The sequence below is a fragment of the Camelus dromedarius genome, chromosome 13 (assembly GCF_036321535.1).
Source record: "Camelus dromedarius isolate mCamDro1 chromosome 13, mCamDro1.pat, whole genome shotgun sequence".
NCBI classification, from domain to species: domain Eukaryota; kingdom Metazoa; phylum Chordata; class Mammalia; order Artiodactyla; family Camelidae; genus Camelus; species Camelus dromedarius.
The window spans coordinates 70870220-70889857 of NC_087448.1; the positions used below are offsets into that span (position 1 = coordinate 70870220).

Consider the following 19638-nt stretch of genomic DNA (forward strand, 5'->3'; position numbering starts at 1 on the left):
AAACTACAAGGGTTTATGTGTGGATTTTTTTCAGTAAATACCTACTACAGCCCTACACGATTTACAGTTGTTTAAACCTGTCATGTGGAACCATGGGTACAGAGAACAGTATAAACTATACTTGGAATCACTGTGTGGGGCACTGGTGCCCTGACCCCTGTGCTGTTCAAGGTCTACTGTATGCAGTTCTTTCTGAAGATTCTGGATGAAACTCGAGCACTGTTCTCAGTATTATGGAAAGATAAATTAACCCTTATTGTGAAAGAGTAAATTAGAGAAGCCTGAAAATAAATTTGCTAAGGAGATACAGAACAAACTGGAAAATGTTAATTGTTTTACTTAACACAATGTATACAAACAGGGCTTCCAATTACAAATAAGTGGCACCATTAAGGTATCAGTGGCAAAATTCCTATCTGGAAAATAAAAAGAGAAATTCTTATTACAAATAAATGTGTAATGCATCTGACTGATCTTTCTACAGGAATGAACTCATTAAAAGATGTTTTAATCAAAATTTCATGTATTTGGATTCAAAAGACCACTTAACATTATTATAGCATTTAGCCTTAAAATAGTCACAGGAGAACATGAGACTCACCCGGATAGTGCCGCCAACGACCTCCACCACCCTGCCTCGATACCACAGCGTATCTGATCCCCTTACTGCACAGGCTTCTCCCTTCTTCCAGAAATAAGACTCCAAAAGACCAAGGCATTTTAAATTACTCTGAATTTCATTCATCATTTTCATTAGTTCTGGTTCTGAAGAAATTATTAAAAATAGAAAGCATTTAGGGAAAATTCCCTATCATTTTCAAATGAAGTCATCATCAACCTTTAATAACTTCATCACTTAGAAAATATAAGGAATTAAAAATGAGTCCCCACATAATAGAGCTTTAATAAAAATCTAATTTAGTCAGTAGCTTCTATATGTTTCAAAACATACTACTGATTAACAGCATGTAAATTATTCTGATCTCTGGTTATCAATGCAAGCGTTATTTTGTGAGTGCAAGAGTCATTAAAAACTCTAAACACATAGGGAGCCTAATACAAAAGAACTAGCACTTTAACAGAACATCATTTTGGCAGCACACATATGTGAAACAGAACACAAGCTGAACATCATGAGATGCTCAGATAGATCATGATGTGTGGATATAAAAACTCTTAAATGTTGCTACCTCCTGCTAACTGCCTCATAATCTCCACACATGTCCAAGGCTGGTACCATTGGAGGCAGCCCTGCTGTCAGCTCCTGTGCCAGTTCTTCCGCTGCAGGTGTGTGTTCCTGGGCAGCAGCCTCAGCCTGGTCTCCTGTGAACTGGGCCTAACAGGCCCACCTGCACTATCAGGGTTGCAGGGACCGGACACAAAGCGTCTAGCTCACTGCCTGGCACAGAATAGTCAACCAGTCCCAGCCCTGATTACACACGTCAAGCAAAGCTTCTGGATTAAGCACTGTTGCTAGAGGTCTGAAACACTACTCACTTCTACAAGAGCCAATTACACAGATTTATTCTGGTTTTCAAATAAAAAATAGTATTTAGGAGATTAACAAATGCGACAAAAATTTCATAGTCACCGTACCCCTCACCACAGGTGGACTTACAAGCGAGTGAGGGAGCTTGCATCCCGTGAAAGCTGGAGCTGCCAGGAGTTCTCGAGTGTTCTGGGCACACCCGGCTTGCAGAAAGCCAGCACTAGCACATTAGCCTGAAGAGACTCAGGAAGTCCCTGGTCTTTAGTCATTTGTTCTGATTCCTGTTTTCATTCTAAACGATTATTAACTTTTAACTCTTCTTAGAGAGCTTCCAAACTTGCACAAGTGGTCTTACACACCCAGAACCGCCCCCTGCTCACTTTAGGCCCAGTGTCTATCCATTCCAGTGTCTCTGTGAATGATCTTTATGCGCTAGGCACTGTGAAGAGTGCTTTTTGTGCATTATTTCATTTAACCCACACAACAACTCAGTGGAGACAAGTTCAGAGAGGTTAGATACTTGCCGAAGGTATTTCAATCCATGGGTATCTTACCAGAGAACAGGAGCTGCAGTGACCACTCTGAGAGCTCTGCACAAAGTGGAAGTCTTACCTGATGACTTAGGTACCACAAACACAGTGCCATCGTCACCAATGCAGCTGACTATGGCCTCAAATACTTTCTGGGTAGGGATAGCTGGTGGTCTGTAGGATCCAGCAGTCCTTGGTTCTAGAATTTTCTCCTTAAATTCAGACACCTTGTGCTCACTGACAGTATCAGCTGCTTTTTTGTCAGGGTCACAGTTAATTTTAATACACTTGGTAACTGCTGACTCATCTTGTTCCAGGGGGGTTTCCAGAGATTTCTGGGATAATGAATGGCTGTTATCCAATTTGTTAATTCTGTAACATCCAAAAAAAGAACACATCTAAACATGAGCTAATAAAAAAATTATGGACAAACAACATAAAAAGAATCCTTCAAATATGCTTGAAATTTAAAGAAAATATTTGCTCTAGCCTAGGATATACTGATTTGTTACAATGAAAGTTATTTTAAATTATGAATGAGCTTGATGAAAATAAAGCAATACAATTCCACTTATATGTTAAACTACTATCCACCATTATATGCCATTCTCTCTTAAAATCTTGTAGTAAGTATATGCCAAATATTACACAATTAACTAGCTATTACTGAGAAATACAACAGCTTCAAGCTGATTCCAATTTAGCCCAATGACAAACATCTGTGTGGCAAGTTATCAACATTCATAAAACGATACAAAGATAATATGAATCCCTAATAGTTTTTTCGTACTATTCAGGACTAAGTATTAATGGTAATATACTATACTCACTCATAATTATTTTACTTCCTGTTATTCTCTTCCAATTAAAAAATTATGCCTATAAAAAATCCTAGAAGGACATATTAACATTGCTTATGTTAGAGAAATTATGGCAGGTTTTTGTTTCTCCCACTTCCCTGTATTTTCTTTGAAAAGGAAATAGGCACTGATAAAACAGCTACATAATTCCTCAGGTAACACTGCACCCTCATCGTCCCAGTCTTGAGATAGTAGTTTTAGTGCCATGAAAGCAAAAAAAGAACATTAAACTAGTGGTGGCTATTGTCAGTAGTATTAGCTTGTGTAGCATTTTCCACTTTAACGTTTCTTTTACCAGGGAACTGTGTAGCCTAAAGTCAGTGAACTGGAAAGGACACACATGCAGGCCTGAAGATGCAGCGTCCGGCTGTGCACCGACGCCCCAGCAGCAAGCCGGCCTCTACACACCAAGCCAACAACCTCACTTTCATTTTATTCTGATTTCTCATTCTCTTTCCACTTCATCAGGACTGGGGTCCTGGTCCAAATAAGGAAAGATACAATCTATGATGAAAAAAGAGATCTGGCTATGTATGGTGGAGAGTGGCTACCTGGAATACGTATTTGCAGTTCTAACGTACCTCTACCTCTACAAGGAAAGAGACAGAGAGAGGAAACTGGGGCTACAGCAATATCCTGATTCTTCTCCCCTTGGATCAGAGGAATTTAAACCCCAAACTTATTACCTGAAAGGATCTTTAAATGTAAATATTGTTCAGGTATTCTTCTTTTTGCTGTCCATTTCTACCTTTTGCCACCCATTTTGGTATATATCTACCAGAATTTCCAATATAAAGCTTAAACATTTCCATCTTAAGCAAATGAGGTCAAAGGGCTCGGATCTGCTATCCACTATCTAATTCTCTTTTCCTTTGGTTTAGAGTGTAAATACCAGCGCAAAGGGGAAAGTATAAAAGCAAAAATGTCAGCAGGGGTTTAAATATTTAGCAATCCTGAATGAATTTATTTCTGAGCTAGCTCCTCAAGGTCAGGTTATAAGTCATTTCTGAGAGCAAACAAGAGGCAATTCACGTCTGAAAGCATACAAATTAGAAGCTTCCACCACAAAATGGTATTAAAAAAAAAAAAAGGTCTGTACCTCCTTTCTCTCAAAGCCAAACCCTTTTTAATCAAATATTTAGAAACATCAATACGCTCTCCTTTTTCATCTCTGCAGAAAATTTTCACAGGTAATGGCCATGTTGTTTTGTTTTCCTGCAGTGATTTAAGACCAGAGTAAATATGAGACACAAAAATGCAATCTTTTTATAAACATTACACTTTTCACAGGTACTTCCTCCACATTTCTCCATGCCAGGAAGAAAAACTCCCAACCAAGTAATTTTGACATCTGAGCGTATCAGAGAAAACAGCGTGGGAGAAAGTCAACAAGGTAAGACAGGTGTTCTGAGAAGTGAATCAGGAAGGCATCACTGTCAAGGTGAAATTTACCAAGGGGAGGGGAAAAAAGGCTGAAAGCTTTTTTCATCCCAGAGTGGAGGAGGGAGGAATACACCCTCAATTACAAGTTTCTGTATTCTCCTAAACTCTGCAAATTACAGAACTAAAATATATTTTCCCAGGTATGACTTTATTTTCCTTGTGAAAAGTCAAAAAAGGAAAGAACTACAAAACATATATTCTGCTTTATGTAAAATTATAAAAATGGAGAAAGTGTACATAGAAAAAATTAACATGGAAAAACTAGTAAGAAAATTGTAATCGTTACTGCAATAAAATGTATCAAATTAGAAAAAAGCAAAGGAGGCAAAGTATTTTTGAGTGTTCTGAAAAGATACATCCTATATATGTATCCTCATGTTAAATCCGTACTCATACACTTCTATAACACTGTTAATATGATTTCACTAGAAGCCTAACTTTCCAATCTGTAAAGAATATCAAAAGGCTTCAAAAATGCACTTCAGCATAAATACATATACTCTGTTTGAATGTGCAAATTATCAACTCAAGAATATTACTTTAGAAATGTTTTGATTCACTAATATAATCATTTATGTTATATCTATTATCAAACAGGCATTATAACTTGAATTAAGACCAAAAAAAGGTTGCAAAAAAAAAAAAATCCAACAGCTTACTGTTATTTACTCAGCAAAATAAACTGGCTTGTAGAAACCATCAATGACAGAACTGGTCCACATCTGTAGCTGTTCACCTGGCACGCACCTGTACGATGATGGTTGCCATGGCTCCAGTCAGGTACAATGAGAGACAGTCACAGGCTGTTGCTGTCCACTTGTCACTCCCACCAGTTGGTCTAAAGCAAAAAATGACAACTCGTTTTATACAAATAGCATAGGATACAGAACTACACAAAAGAAACTCCACATACAGACATAAATTTGAACCAACTACATATAATGAGAAAATTTAAACGTGGTTTTGTGTTATTTTCACAATTTTATTCCCCATTTTCATAGCCCTTTGTCTATTTTACTTATGGCCCAAATTACATGCTAAGTTATTTATGTACCTCTGTTCTAAAGCTACACTGAGAACTCTTAAAAAAGGAGGTTATGTTTTAAGTTTTTTACGCTAATACACACATTTCATGTATGCTAACTACACCATAAACGCAGCATGGATACCATGCTACGTGTTGGGTGTACATTCAGTTGACCCTGGAACAGTGCAGGAGTCAGGGTGCTGACCCTCTGTGCGGTCAGAAATCTCTGCGTAACTTTACAGCTGGCTCTCCACACCTGAAGCTCTGCATTCACAGACTCACCTGACCACAATGTGCACTGCCACCGTACGTGTTACTGAAAAAAGTCTGCACAAGAGGACCTGTGCAGTTCAGACATCGTCTACATGTTACGCATCACACGTGTCCTATCTGTCATTACCACCAATGTCTAGGACAGTGCCCAGCACACACAAGCCACACAAAAGTATTTAATGGAAGTAATAAAAGAACAGTCCCTTTGTAATGATGATTTCTCTGCCCAAATATTTCTAGAAAATTTTTTTCTGGAATTTAAATCTAATATGAATCACTACCGATGAACATTAGCCTCATTTATAGAAAATTTACTTTTTACAGTTCACAGTAAAAAGTATTTAATAAACATTTATTGACAGATTGATGAAAAGGAGAGTATCAACTTCATCACCTCTTTTAGTTTTCAGAGTTGAAACTCAGTGACTTTAGATGTTTCTAACCATCAAAACCACCCCCAGGGAACAAAGCACTACTGCCACTAAAGGGATTACAAGCAACATAAATGCAGGCTCTGAAGGCTCCCTGGAAATGGTTCCAAGATCTGGAGTTGCCCGGAAGCTGCTCCATCCATTAAGTAAATAGCCAAAATGGCCAATCTTTTCACATTAAATGGTTTCTGTGAAGCCCAAACAGTAGGTGAGGGCATATCTCAGTGGTAGAGCACATGCTTAGCATACACAAGGTCCTGGGTTCATCCCCCAGTACCTCCTCTAGAAATAAAAATAAATAAGTAAACTTAATTACCACCTCCCTCCAAAAGAAACCAGCAACAAAAAAGAAGCCCAAACAGTGTTCTTATGAGCTAAGAAGCTTATATTATTAGTCATTCCTTGACTTACTGATGGTTTTTTATTTATTAGGATGGTATACAGATAATATCAGCATAACATTAAATTTTCCCTATGATTTTTTATGGATATGCATTTTTTAAATGTTAACTTTTGAACATCTGAAAGTATTACAACATTTAAGAAAAATATGGCATGTATCCATAGACCTATATGTTTCAGTTGGGAAAGAAAAAGTCCTGGAGACGGACAGTGGTATAGGTTGTACACTAATGTGAACTACTTAAAGCCACTGAACTGTACACTTAAAAATGGTAAATTTCATGTTAATGTGTATTTTCCACAACAAAAGGAAATCTATAGAAAAAAATTTCTCAGAAGAGCAGTAAAACATAGTGGTTAGAACTCCAGCTCTAGAATCAGAACTTTTATAATCCTAGTTCAACAGTTAGTAGATGGTTATTACTCTAGATTATAAAATTCTTAACCTCTTGAAGACTCAATTTCTTTATCTTTAAATGATACCTTATCTATTGCTTAAAGGCTTGCTGTGATGATTAAGTACAATAATGCCTGTTAAGGCAATTAATACAGGGGTCCAGATGTGCTTAAGGTTAGCTATTATTAGACTCCTGAAATGGTGGTATTCTACTACAGTCCACAGGATACAATTCAAGGTGTCTACAGGAATGCATTCTCCACAATACTGGGTATAATCAAGGTGCTGACAGAACTCTGTTCTACCAAGGAAGCGAGAGCATCCACAGCCCAGTTAAGGACAGCATCAAGACAGGTAGGAGGCACAGAGACACAGTCTCACCAAGAAAAACCCACCCCCAGTCGCAGCGATCCACAGCCAGGAGGGACCCACAGGGGATGGGTCTCTTCCCTGAGGAGCGAGGGATCCAAGCTTTACATGCAGCACCCTGATCCCGAGATCCTTCACAGGAGAGAAAAGCCCCCCAAACACCTGGCTTTGAAAACCATCAGGGAATCTAATCTGACCAGGAAAACTACAGGACTGCCGGGAACAGAAAACCTGCTCTCAAAGGGCCTGAGTGCAGACTCACTCAACCTAAAAACAAGTGCAAAAACATCAGACTGAAAAGTTCACGGACCAGACTGACTTGCTAATCTTGAAGCATCTGCTGGAGAGGCAGGCACCAGCTGGGATGCCCCTCAGGAATGAGACACTGGCAGGAGCCATTTCTGTGATCTCAGGCTACCTTGTAATGCCAGCACTGAAATCCTCCTTCTAACCTGTTAGTACCAGTGGGTCTGCCCTGCCTACCCGAGCCTCAACGGGACCTCACAGCCATCCAAGCAACAGCCCTGCCCACCAGCACCCTGCAGCAGCCGCAGCCCTGCCACAGCAGGAGGGCACACACAGCCCACAGAAGGGACACTCTTCACTGCCAGGCTGTGATGGCTAGGCAGGATCGCACCTCTGAGCCCAAAGGCATCTCCTAACTACGGCCATGCTTTCAAGACTGGAAGAGACCTAATACACAGGAACAAATGGAGAATCAGGCAAAATGAAGAGACGACGAGGAGTATGTTCCAAGCAAAAGGATAATACAGAACCTCAGAAAAAGAATTAAAAACAAAACAAAAAAGAGATAAACAATCTTACCTGATAAAAGAGTTAAAAGTAATTGTCATAAAAAATGCTCACCAAACTCAGGAAAAGAATGAACACGGTGAGAACTTCAACAGAGATAGAAACTATAAGAAACTACCAAGCAGAAGTTATAACTGGATGAGAAATACACTCAGACTGGATCAGGTGGAAGAATGAACCAGCGTGCTGGAAGACAAAGCAATGGAACTCCCCAGGACACAGTAGCAAAATGAAAAAGAAAAGTGAAGATACCTTAAGGGACTTCTGGGACATCAAGTGGAGTAACATTTGCATTACAGGAGGAGAGGGAGGGGAAGGGGGGGAGGGAGGGAGGAGGAGAGAGAGACAGAGACGACAAAAAAGATGACAACGAAGAAGACGAAGACGATGAGGAAGAGGAAGAAGAAGAAGAAGTAGAAGAAAGGACCAGAAAAATTATCTGAAGAAATAGTGGCTAAAACTTCCCTAATCTGGGGAAGGAAACACACATCCAGGCCCAGCAAGCCCAGAGAGTGCAAATAAGATGAACCCAAAGAAACACACACCAACACACATTATAATTAAAATGGTAAAAGTTAAGGAAAAAGAGAGAATCCTAAGAGCAGCAAGAGAAAAACAACTTGTTATGTACATGGGAGCCCCCATGAGGCTATAAGCAGATTCTTCAGCAGAAACTTTAAAAGACAGAAGGGAGTGGTATCACACATTCAAAGTGCTGAAAGGGAAAAAAAACTTCCAACTAAGAATTTTCTACCCAGTAATGTTACCATTCAGAATTTGTAGGCGAGATTAAGAGTTTCCCAGATAAGCAAAATCTAAAGGGGTTCATCACCACTAAAGCAGCCCTATAAGAAATGTTAAAGAGACTTCTTTAAAATGAAAAGCAATGACACTAATTAATAATATGAAAATATACAAAATTACAATAGATGGTAAATACAATAAAGGTAGTGAATCAGTCACTTACAAAGCAAGCATGAAGGTTAAAAGAGCAAAGTAGTACAATTAACTAAAATTACAGTAATTATTTAAAGGGTGCATAAAATAAAAAGATGTAAAATGTGTCACTGAAAGTATAAAACGTGGGGGAAGGAGGAAAAAATAAAGCCTCGGAATGTGTTCAAATTTAAGTTACCACTAAATTAAAATAGGCTACTATTTACACAGGCTATTATTATATGTGAAGCTCATCATAACCACACACAAAAAACTTATAATAAATACACAAAAGAAAGAGAAAAAACCTAAACATAACACCAAAGAAAATCACCAAAACACAAGAGGAGAAAGAAAAGAAACACAAAACAGCCAGAAAACAATTAACAAAAATGGCAGTAAGTACACAGCAATCAATAATTACTTTAAATGTAAATGGACTAAATGGTCCAATCAAAAGACAGAGTAGCTGAATGGATGAAAAACCAAGATGCATCTAAATGCTGCCTACGAGAAACTCACTTCAGAAGAAAGGAAACACAGACTGAAAGTGAAGATACAGAAAGAGATATTCCATGCAAATGGAAATAAAAAGAAAGCTGGAGTAGCTATACTCATATCAGGTGGAAAAGACTTTAAAACAAAGACTGTAATACAAGACAAGAACATTTCATAATGATAAAGGGTCAATCCAGCAAAAAGATGTAACATTTATAAATATATATGCACCCAAAAGATGAGCACCAAGATACATAAAGCAAACATTACTGGACTTAAAGGGAGAAACTGAAAGCAATGCAATAATGGTAGGTGACTTTAACATCCCACCTGCATCAATGCATCAATCATCTAGATGAAAATCAATACGGAATCAGCATACTTAAACAACACGTTAAGACCAAAGGGACTTAACAGATACATACAGACCTTTCCATACCAAAGCAGGAGATTACACATTCTTCTCGAGTGCATATGGAACATTCTCCAGGATAGATCATGTGTTGCTCACAAAACAAGTCTCAATAAATTCAAGAAACTGAAATCGTATCAAGTATCTTCTCCAATCACAATAGTATGAAACTAGAAATCACAAGAAAAAAAATGGGAAAACCCACAAAAACATGGAGATTAAACAACATGCTACTGAACACCCAGTAGGTCATCGGAGAAATCAAATACCTAGCGACAAATGAAAACAGAAATGCAACATATCAAAAACCTATGAAATATAGTAAGAAAAAAAAAAACAGTTCTAAGAGGGAAGTTATAGCAATTAGGCCTACCTCAAGAAACAAGAAAAATCTCAAATACACAATCTAACTTTATATCTAAAGGAACCAAAAAAGAACAAACAAAACCTAAAATTAATAGGAGGGAGGAAATAATAAAGATCAGAGCAGAAATAAGTGCAATAGAGAAAAAAGATAGAAATGACCAACAGAACAAAGAGCTGGTTCTTTGAAAAAATAAACAAAATCAACAAACCTTTAGCTAGACTAACCGAAAACAAAACAAAACAACAAACCTTAAATAAATAAAATAAATGAAAGAAGGAATGTTTTTAACATTTATATGCCAACAAACTGGACACCCTAGAAGAAATGGATAAATTCCCAGAAACACACAATCTTCCAAATAAATCACAAAGAAACAGAAAATGTGAACAGACTGATTACTAGTAAGGGAATTGAAACAGTAATGAAAAACCTCCCAACAAACAAAAGCACAAGACTAGACAACTTTACTGGTGAATTCTAACAAATATTCAAGGAAAAATGCTGTGTAGAACTCTATGCAAGCTCTCCCAAAAAACTGAAGAAGAGAGATACTTCCCAAATATTCCTGATGAACACAGATGCAAAAATTGTCAATAAAATATTGGCAAAACAATACATCAAAAGGATCATACATTCACAATCAAGTGGGATTTATTCCAGGAACACAAAACTGGCCCAACATCCACAAGTTAACCAACGTGATACATACATTAACAAAATGTGGACAAAAACCATATAATAATCCATCTTAATAGATGCAGAAAAAAGCATGTGACAAAATTCAACATCCATTCATGATAAAAACTCTCAACAAAGTGGGTAAAGAGGGAAGGTACTTCAACACAATATAGGCGATATATGATAAACCCACAGCTAACATCACACTCCATGGTGAAAAGCTGAAAGCATCTTCTCTAAGATCAGAAACAAGAGAATAATGCCCTCTCACCACTTTTATTCAACATAGTATTGGAAGTGCTAGAACAAAGAATTCTAAAATTTGTATAGAACCACAAAAGATCCCAAAAAGCCAAAACAATCTTGAGAAAGAAGAACAAAGCTGTAGGTGCCATGCTCTCTGATTTCAAACTCCATTACAAAGCTACAGTAATCAAAACAGTATGGTACTAAGGGGGAAGGGTATATATACCTCAGTGGTAGAGCACATGCCTAGCATGCACAAGGTCCTGGGTTCAATCCCTAGTACCTCCATCTAAAAAAATAAACCTAATTACCTCCCCACAAAATTAAAAAAAAAACAAAAAACCCTAATCCTGCCCCCCACCCCCAAAACCCAGTATGGTATTGTCATAAAGGCAGACACATAAATTAATGGAATAGAATTGAGAGCCCAGTAATAAATTCACATGTATATGGAAAATTAATTTATGATGAGAGCAAAAAACATACAATGGAGAAAGGATAGTCTCTTTAATAAATGGTGCTGGGAAAACTGAACAGCCACATGAAAAAGAATAAAACTAGACCACTATCTTAAGCACATAAATTAACTCAAAATGAATGAACGACTTGAATGTAAGAACTGAAACTGTACAATTCCTAGAAGAAAACATAGGCACTATCCTCACTGACCTCAGGCCTAGCAATGTTTTTGTGGCTCTCATGCCAAAGGGAAGGAAAACTAAACAAAAAATAAACAAAGACTACAAACTAAAAGTTCCTACACTGCAAAAGAAACCACCATCAAAATGAAAGGACAACCTACTAAATGGGAGAAAATATTTTGCAAATCATATATCCAATAAGGGGTTAATATCCAAAATATATAAAGAACTCATAACCCCACAACAAGAAAACAAACAATCCAATTAAAAAATGGGCAGAAGATGTGAATAGACATTTTTTCAAAGAAGACATACATATGGCCAACAGGTATATGAAAAGATGTTCAGCATCAGTAGGAAAATGCAAACCAAAACCTCAAGGAGATATTGCCTCACATCCGTTAGAATGGCTACTGTTAAAAAGACAACCAACAAGTGTGGGCAAAAATGTGGAGAAAAGGGAATCTTCCTGCACTGTTGGTGGGAATGTAAACTGGTGCAGCCACTATGGAAAACAGTACAGAGGTTCCTCAAAAAATTAACTACTATAGAACCCAGCTACTTCACTTTTGGGTATTTATCTGAAGAACATGAAAACACTAATTCAAAAAGATATATGCACCCCTATGTAGACTGCAGCATTAGTCACAATAGCCAAGATATGGAAGCAACCATAAAACTGATTAATGGATAAAGAAGTGGTATATACACAACTGATTACTGCTCAGCCATAAAAAAGAATGAAATCTTCACATCTGTACCATGGATGAACCTTGAGGGTATTGTGCTAAAATGAAGTTAAGTCAGACTGAGAAAGACAACTCCGTATGATTTCATTCACACGAGGAATCTATGAACCAGCAAACAAAGAAAAGAAAAGAAAAACAAACTCATAGATACAAAAATCAGGTTAGTGATTACCACAGGGGAAGGGGAATGGGAGGTGAGTCAAACAGGTGAAGTGTGTCAACTGCATGGTGATGGGTGGTGACTAGACCTGTGGTGTGATCTTTCTGTAGTGCATACAGATGTTGAATTATAATGCTGTACACCTGAAACTTACAGAATAAAATCCAGTGAACTCACGTTTAAAAAGTTATTATGGTAATTTTCAACATATTCAAAAGCAGAGAGAATGTAATAAATCTGATGTATCTATCACTCAACTTTGACAATTATCAATTCATGACCAACTTTATTTCACCAAACTCCCATGTATTCAGAACCTCCATCCCTGATTATTTTTAAGTAAGCCCCAGAATTAACATTATTTCACTTGAAAATATGTTTGTTAAAAAAAAATTACTTTTGGAAATGCAAACACAACCATGGTACTATTATCACATTAGAAAATTAATAATTCCTAAATCATCAACCACTCGGATGGTGTTCATTTTTTCCTGATGCTTCAAAACAGTTAGTTTGAATTGGTAACTTAAGAGAAGTCCATGCATCATGAATGGTCAATATGCGTCTTTAGTGTCCCTTCCATCACTTTCCCTTGCAATTTTCTGTTGAATAAATTGAGTTGTTCTGCAGTTTTCATGGTTGAATTTAGCTGATTGCATTCCCATCTTGTTTCAGTAGCACTACAACCAACTCTGGAGTGAATGAAAACAGCTGATGACTCTATGGTGAGGGGTGGGAAGCAGTTATTTTTTGTCCTTAGGATATATTCTGGTAAACATGTACCATCAACTCACTATGTTTTAGTCCTTTGAAAAAGTTCCTCTCTGAGAGGTTATGCCAGCATGCATACAGTTAATTTCACTTTCCTTACCATTTTTACTTATTTGTTTATATAAAATATTAATATAGTTCATGTTAAGTATCATCAGTAACCGCTTCTCTTTCCCCTACTTCTTATTTGAAGTACCTACTCCTAATTAATACCAATAAGACAGCAGTGAGTTTATTCAACTTTGCATACATCCTCTCCTTTCCCCTCCATTCTCTGAAATTATGCCATATCCACTTGGCATTCTATACTGCTTCCCATGATCATTTGGTCTTCATTCTTTAGGTAAAATAATGTAATAATGCTCACCACCAGCACTATGTCAGAATCTCTCAAGTCTGGCTGATTATCTAAAGCTGGTTCCCTTTCTGGTTCCTCAGGAACGGTTCCTAGAAACAGTATTTCTTCGTGGTCAGACCAGTTTTCTGTCTTAACACCTGAAGGTCAGTTGGCTGGATATAAAACCTATAGTCTGCCATTTTCTTTTGAGTATTTTTTAAATGTTATGTCATTACCTTCTGGAGTAAAGTGTTGGTGGGAAGTGTTACTTTATTTCCCTTGTGAATCAATAATTTTACTGGATCATCTCTCAATGTTGGCATTCCTGAACTGATTTTCCACGATAGACAGTGTGCTCTTTCAATACATTAGTTGTAAACAGTCTTTTACTTTAGGGACCTTTTTTTGAATTGGGTTTTTAGTATTTGTTTTATTCTGTTTTAGTTTTCTTCTTTGAGATTCCTACTACATGTACATTAGGCCTTTGTCTATGTTAGATCACTTTTGTTTTCTTTTGAATCCTTAGGATTTTTATTTTTTTAATTGAAAAGCTCTATTCTTGGGTAGGGGGGAGGGTAACAACTTAGTGGTAGAGTGCATGTTTAGCATGCACGAGGTCCTGGGTTCAATCCCCAGTACCTCCATTAAAAAAACAAAAAATATCTGTCCTCCTTTCTATCTTGTTTTTCTCTTAAAAACATTTTCTATTATGTATTTTTGTGTTTTTCCCTAGGTTTCTTTTCTTTCCTGAGTGTTATCATCTCTCTTTTCAAGTCTTCCTTTTTCTGTAATCAGTCTTGTTTCTGAGTTTTTAAAATTGTTTTATGTTTTTCTTCAGTTTCTATCATTTTCTAAAGTTTTTAGTTTACTTAAAAATTAGATTGTTTTGTAAGCATGTCTTTTTCGCTGATTCCACTGCCTCTAGGGATATTATGTGGCTCCTTTTTTCTTCATAATAATTTATATGGAATTTGACTATAATCCTTTCTTTTGCTAATGTTTTACGTGAAATAAAATTTCCTGTACTTCAGGAGAAGGGGAGGATCACAACTGCTTTCCTAGCTTCATGGTTCCAGAATGCTCTCATGTTATTTTCCCAAAGTGACAGATGATATGGCTTCATATTTGCTCCTCTCTCCTGCTTTTATTTGCATCTTTCCTTTGCCCCATTGTCTGTCTTGCTCAAATCAGGCCCTCTGCCCAGCAGTTCCTCCTCTGTGTGGGGTCATGGAAGAGAGCGTGTACGGCTAAGAAAGCTCCAGCACCATGAAACACTGGCCTGTTACAGGGCTCTTCCCTTCAACTATGAAGCGTACCCAGCATCACATCCTTCTCAGTTTCGGCTGCTGCTCTCAGACTGGCCTGCGGGCTACAGTGACCTGTGAGAATCCCAGTCAGGTTTCCCTCCCCATCCATCCCCATAAGCGTGACACCACAGAGTCCAGTCGGTAGAGCCCCCCCACCCCCACTTGTGGTGGGGGCTCCTGGCGGGACCTTGCTGTCTACACTTGTCGTAGATGTTGACCGTACAGTCTGCAGATCTGCATCCAGGTTTGCGTGTTTATGGCAGGAGTCTAGCAGACTCAGACTAGGCCATGCCATTCCCCAGAATCCTAATTCACTTACTGGTAATTTATACATTTTTAGCTTTCCATGCAAGTCTAAGTTTGTAAGATACACTTTATTTCTATCTGCTAGTGTTCCTCAAGTTTTCTTTAAATCTAACAGAATCTAGACAGAATTTTTGAATTCTATTTAGATACTCATCATACTCACCTACCTCTATTTCCTTAATACCACCAAAACTTACATGCTTTACCATTTTTATATTTCCTGCTTCTTAACACCTTAAAATTAACTAATCTTATGAAAATTTCAGAATGTCAGCAAAATTAAAACTGATACGAATCTATCAAAAAAGAAAAAATATTTAAAACCATATTCAATAGTGAGAAAATTTACTCAGCGAAAAGCTACCTTATATCAACAAGAGAGCACTCCAAAGATAATCTTCCCATTGTCTTTAGGTTTTCTTGAAGTTCTCTTAAACAGTTAGTATTCACTACTAGTTCAACACCCACGTCATACAGCAAGACCTATGAAAACAATAAGTCAGTCTATGGGAACACAATACTTCAAAAATTTTTTTGCAAACTGAAAAGCATAATACAAATTGGATAAAAATACAAAATGCATTCACTCTCATGATTATATTTTTAACTCTGCACTTACCTTTACCAGTGTGTCTGTAATCACTCTGATGATCTGACCTCTTCGCCACTGATTTTTATCTGGGATCTTAACAGCACAGTGCATATCATTTTCCCATTTTATAGGTTCCCATTTTGAGTTTTCATAAACAGCAAACATCTTTTCTCCTAAACTATGTGAAGAAAAAAAATTAACTCTCTAAACCTTTTCCTGTAACATAATTCTCTGACCACATGTCTTCTACCGTCCCCCCTTCCTCACTCTATTCCAGCCAAACTGGATATCTTGTTCTTCCCTGAATACCCAAGTTTATTTCCGCTGCAGGGTCTTGTCCCCCAGACGTTGCCATGGCTACTCCCTTTCCTCCTTCAGGATACACTTCAAGTGTCACTGGCTCTGTGAGGTCTTCCTCCCCACTGCTTTACTTTTTTCTGTTGCCTTCACCATCATCTGCTGCTCTACATATTTCATTTGTTCACTGTCACTCTCTACAATTTAAGCTCCATGACAGCACAAACTTGTCCATGTTTTTTACCACTGTATCCTTGACACTTATAATACTGGTTATCAAATAATAGGTGCTCAATAAGCATCTGTGGGATTTATAAATCCTAATATAGTGAAAATAACTGGTAAAGATACTATTTGTATACTTTAAACTAGTTTTTAGTGACTATTTAGCTGAAATAATTTCGTACTTTTAAAATTCTGCATTTATTACTTCTATACCATTGAAATGAAATACAGAAAAAAGAATAAAACTATATGCAATATGTTGTCCTTGTATATAATACCTATTAAGTAAGTTTTCTGTTAACAACCACTGAACATAAATCTTCTCAGGAGATATTACATTACAGATATGCACAGGCAGTTCCTTATTATAAAGTGACTGGAGATTCTCATTAGGTAGAGATTTTGCAAATACAGGATTTAAGCTGTTTACTTCATTTGAAATAATTTCTTCTGGAGAAGGATCCCATACTTCAATATGCTTTTTGGAATTATCTTTGAGGGTATATCTGAAAAATAACAAAACCCATCAGCAAACAGAGTAGTTTGCAAAACACCTGTTTGTATTTGCTTAGACACAAATTCACAGTTCTGATATTAATAGCAACTTCAGTCTTTTTTAAAAATAGACTTCCTAATGACCAACAAAGGCCAAAAAGAAAAAAAAGTTAAAGCCACAGTTTAAAATACCAACTTTGCTCGTAATTTCACCATTACCCACTGATATTTTATACTCACAAAGGAAGAGAGTTATTGTTTTTTGATGGTTTGACTTTCTCTTTGACTAAAAAGTATCAACCTGTTTGCCAATGAGAATAAAAATGGAAAACAACTGCTATTAAAATGTGTTAACAGGCAAAATTATTAAATGAACTATTTAGAATATTTAATAAATAAGATTAGTTCAGACTCTAATCACAGACAATTAGATACCAAAATTTCTTAAAAAGAAAAAAACTTAAAATTTCTTTCATAATAATATGAGATTTTGCTAACCAAGGTGACTAACCATTTTTCCTTCTAAATCTAATGGACAGTTTTCAGTCATTACTTGACATGAACTTAGAGCACCAGCTACTCTTCCTTCTTCAAATGGTCCCTTTTTTGGTTTCTGGGTTTTCTTTAGCCTCAGGTTCCTGATCTACCAGTTTTTGTTTGTTTGTTTGTTTTTTTACTTTTCTCTTCTGTAAGTGATAATCCTCAGAGCTGCATCTTCATCCAGGGAGACTGAGGTGACTGATGGAGGCAGTGGACTCATTTACCATGTATGTGCTAACTCCATCTGAGTCACCTAACCAGGTCTCTCCCCCACACTGTAGATCCAATAGTCATTTCTTCCATTTAACTATATTCACTGGGTGCATACTGTGAGCCAAGAAAGCTAGATACCAGAGATATGGCAGTGGGCAAAACAAGCAGGGTTCCTGTCCTCCTGGAGCTTGTGATGTTGTGACCCTGAGAGATTACATAACCCTACGCAGAATAAGTTATAAAGGACAAGGGCACAGGCCAATGAAATCTAGTCTGTGAGTTGGAGAAGGTTTCTCTGATTAAGTGACATTTCAATAGAGATTTTAAAAATACATGTAGAGATTTTAAAACACAGGAGTCAGTGACGCATTCCAGAAACTGAAAGAAAACATGTAGTTCTGACACAGTAAGACAACAGGACAAGGCATGACCCTGAGGTAGATGGGGCCAGGCTATTTGGGAAACATGATGTTTTATTTTATAAAGGACGGTGCGTGTGGACGATATAGTTGAGCCCAACAGACTAGTCTGTGGGACTTAACATTTCTTCTTACTCCTCAGATGCTCAAGGCAGGTACTGATCAAGGGAAGCTCATGTGCTCATCTGAGGACAGGTAACAGGCACAGTGAAAACAGTGGGTCTAGCTGCAGTTGTCAGGAATCAGCAGGCTGGGTGCTGAAGAGCAAGCAGACTGGCTGGAGCTACCAGAGCAGCAGATGTGGGTTTATGAAAACTGGTGCCCTGGGGGTGGGGGTGGGGGTGGGGCACAGCAATGTATTTGTGTAAAATTTTCTAAAGTAAGCATTTTTAACTGCAACTAGTTAAGATCACTGAGTCTTTCTACTCTCACTTTTCCTCTGCATTATTCTTCTCATCTTGGGTGTTGGCCCAGTATTTTGGGGGGTTGGCTAAGGGGAAGTTGAGCTGTATTTCAATTAAAAAAAAATCTATTTACCAATGAAAAACATCAACAATAAGAAAAATAACCCAATTTAAAAATGGACCCAAAACCTTGAGACACTTCATCAAAGGAAACGCACAGATGGCAAATATGCACAAGAGATGCTCCACGCTGTGAGGCACCAGGGAGATGCAAATTAAATCAACAGCGAGGTAACACCACACATCTGCCAGAGTCGCCAAACTCTGGAACACTGACAGCACCAAATGGATGTAGAGCGCAACAGGAACCCTCATTCACTGCTCGTGGGAATGCAAAACAGTACAGGCACCTGGAAGACAGATTGGCAGTTTCCTGTAAAACTAAACATACTCTTACCATGTGACCCAGCAATCATGCTCCTTGGTATTTACCCAAAGGAGCTGAAAACTTATGTCCACACAAAAACCTGCACACAGATGTCTATAGCAGCTTTATTCATAATTGCCAAAACTTGGAAGACTTCAGTGGGTGAATGGACAAATAAACTATGATATATCCGTTAAATGGCATATTACTCAGTACTAAATAGCAATGAGCTGTCAAGCCAGAAGAAGACACAAGGGCATACTGGCTTTCTTGAGGGCTGTACGTAAGAGTTCTTCAGAAGACCGCTGAGGGGCCACCCAACTGCACAAGTCCCTATAGTGGAAGAATTGCTTTGTCTTGATGTTGAACCCTCCTTCCCTCCTCACCACCACTCTGCCCTTCTGCTTCTGGGGTCACCTCAACCACTGGCCTGTCCTGGGTACCAGCACAATGGTTCAAGCCTGGTTCTCTTTCAAAGTATCCACCTGAACCCAAGAAAAAGTCACACTTTCCCAGATGGAGTACAGGCTACTCTACTACTGTGCATACTCTCTATCCTGCCATTTCTCTTCCAAATCCTCTTC

At 37.7% G+C, this 19638-nt stretch overlaps 1 protein-coding gene across 1 annotated transcript in view; it reads right to left on the reverse strand.

The window, feature by feature from the left end:
* RNF17 (ring finger protein 17) overlaps positions 1-19638 on the reverse strand; it is a 91618-nt gene that overhangs the window by 25840 nt on the left and 46140 nt on the right. The window contains exons 20-26 of the mRNA XM_064492907.1: positions 16835-17062; positions 16062-16212; positions 15807-15925; positions 5070-5160; positions 3979-4094; positions 2102-2391; positions 602-765 (exon numbers count right to left, since the gene is read on the reverse strand). Coding sequence (XP_064348977.1) covers positions 602-765; positions 2102-2391; positions 3979-4094; positions 5070-5160; positions 15807-15925; positions 16062-16212; positions 16835-17062 — 1159 coding nt within the window. The remainder of the gene's footprint in view (positions 1-601; positions 766-2101; positions 2392-3978; positions 4095-5069; positions 5161-15806; positions 15926-16061; positions 16213-16834; positions 17063-19638) is intronic.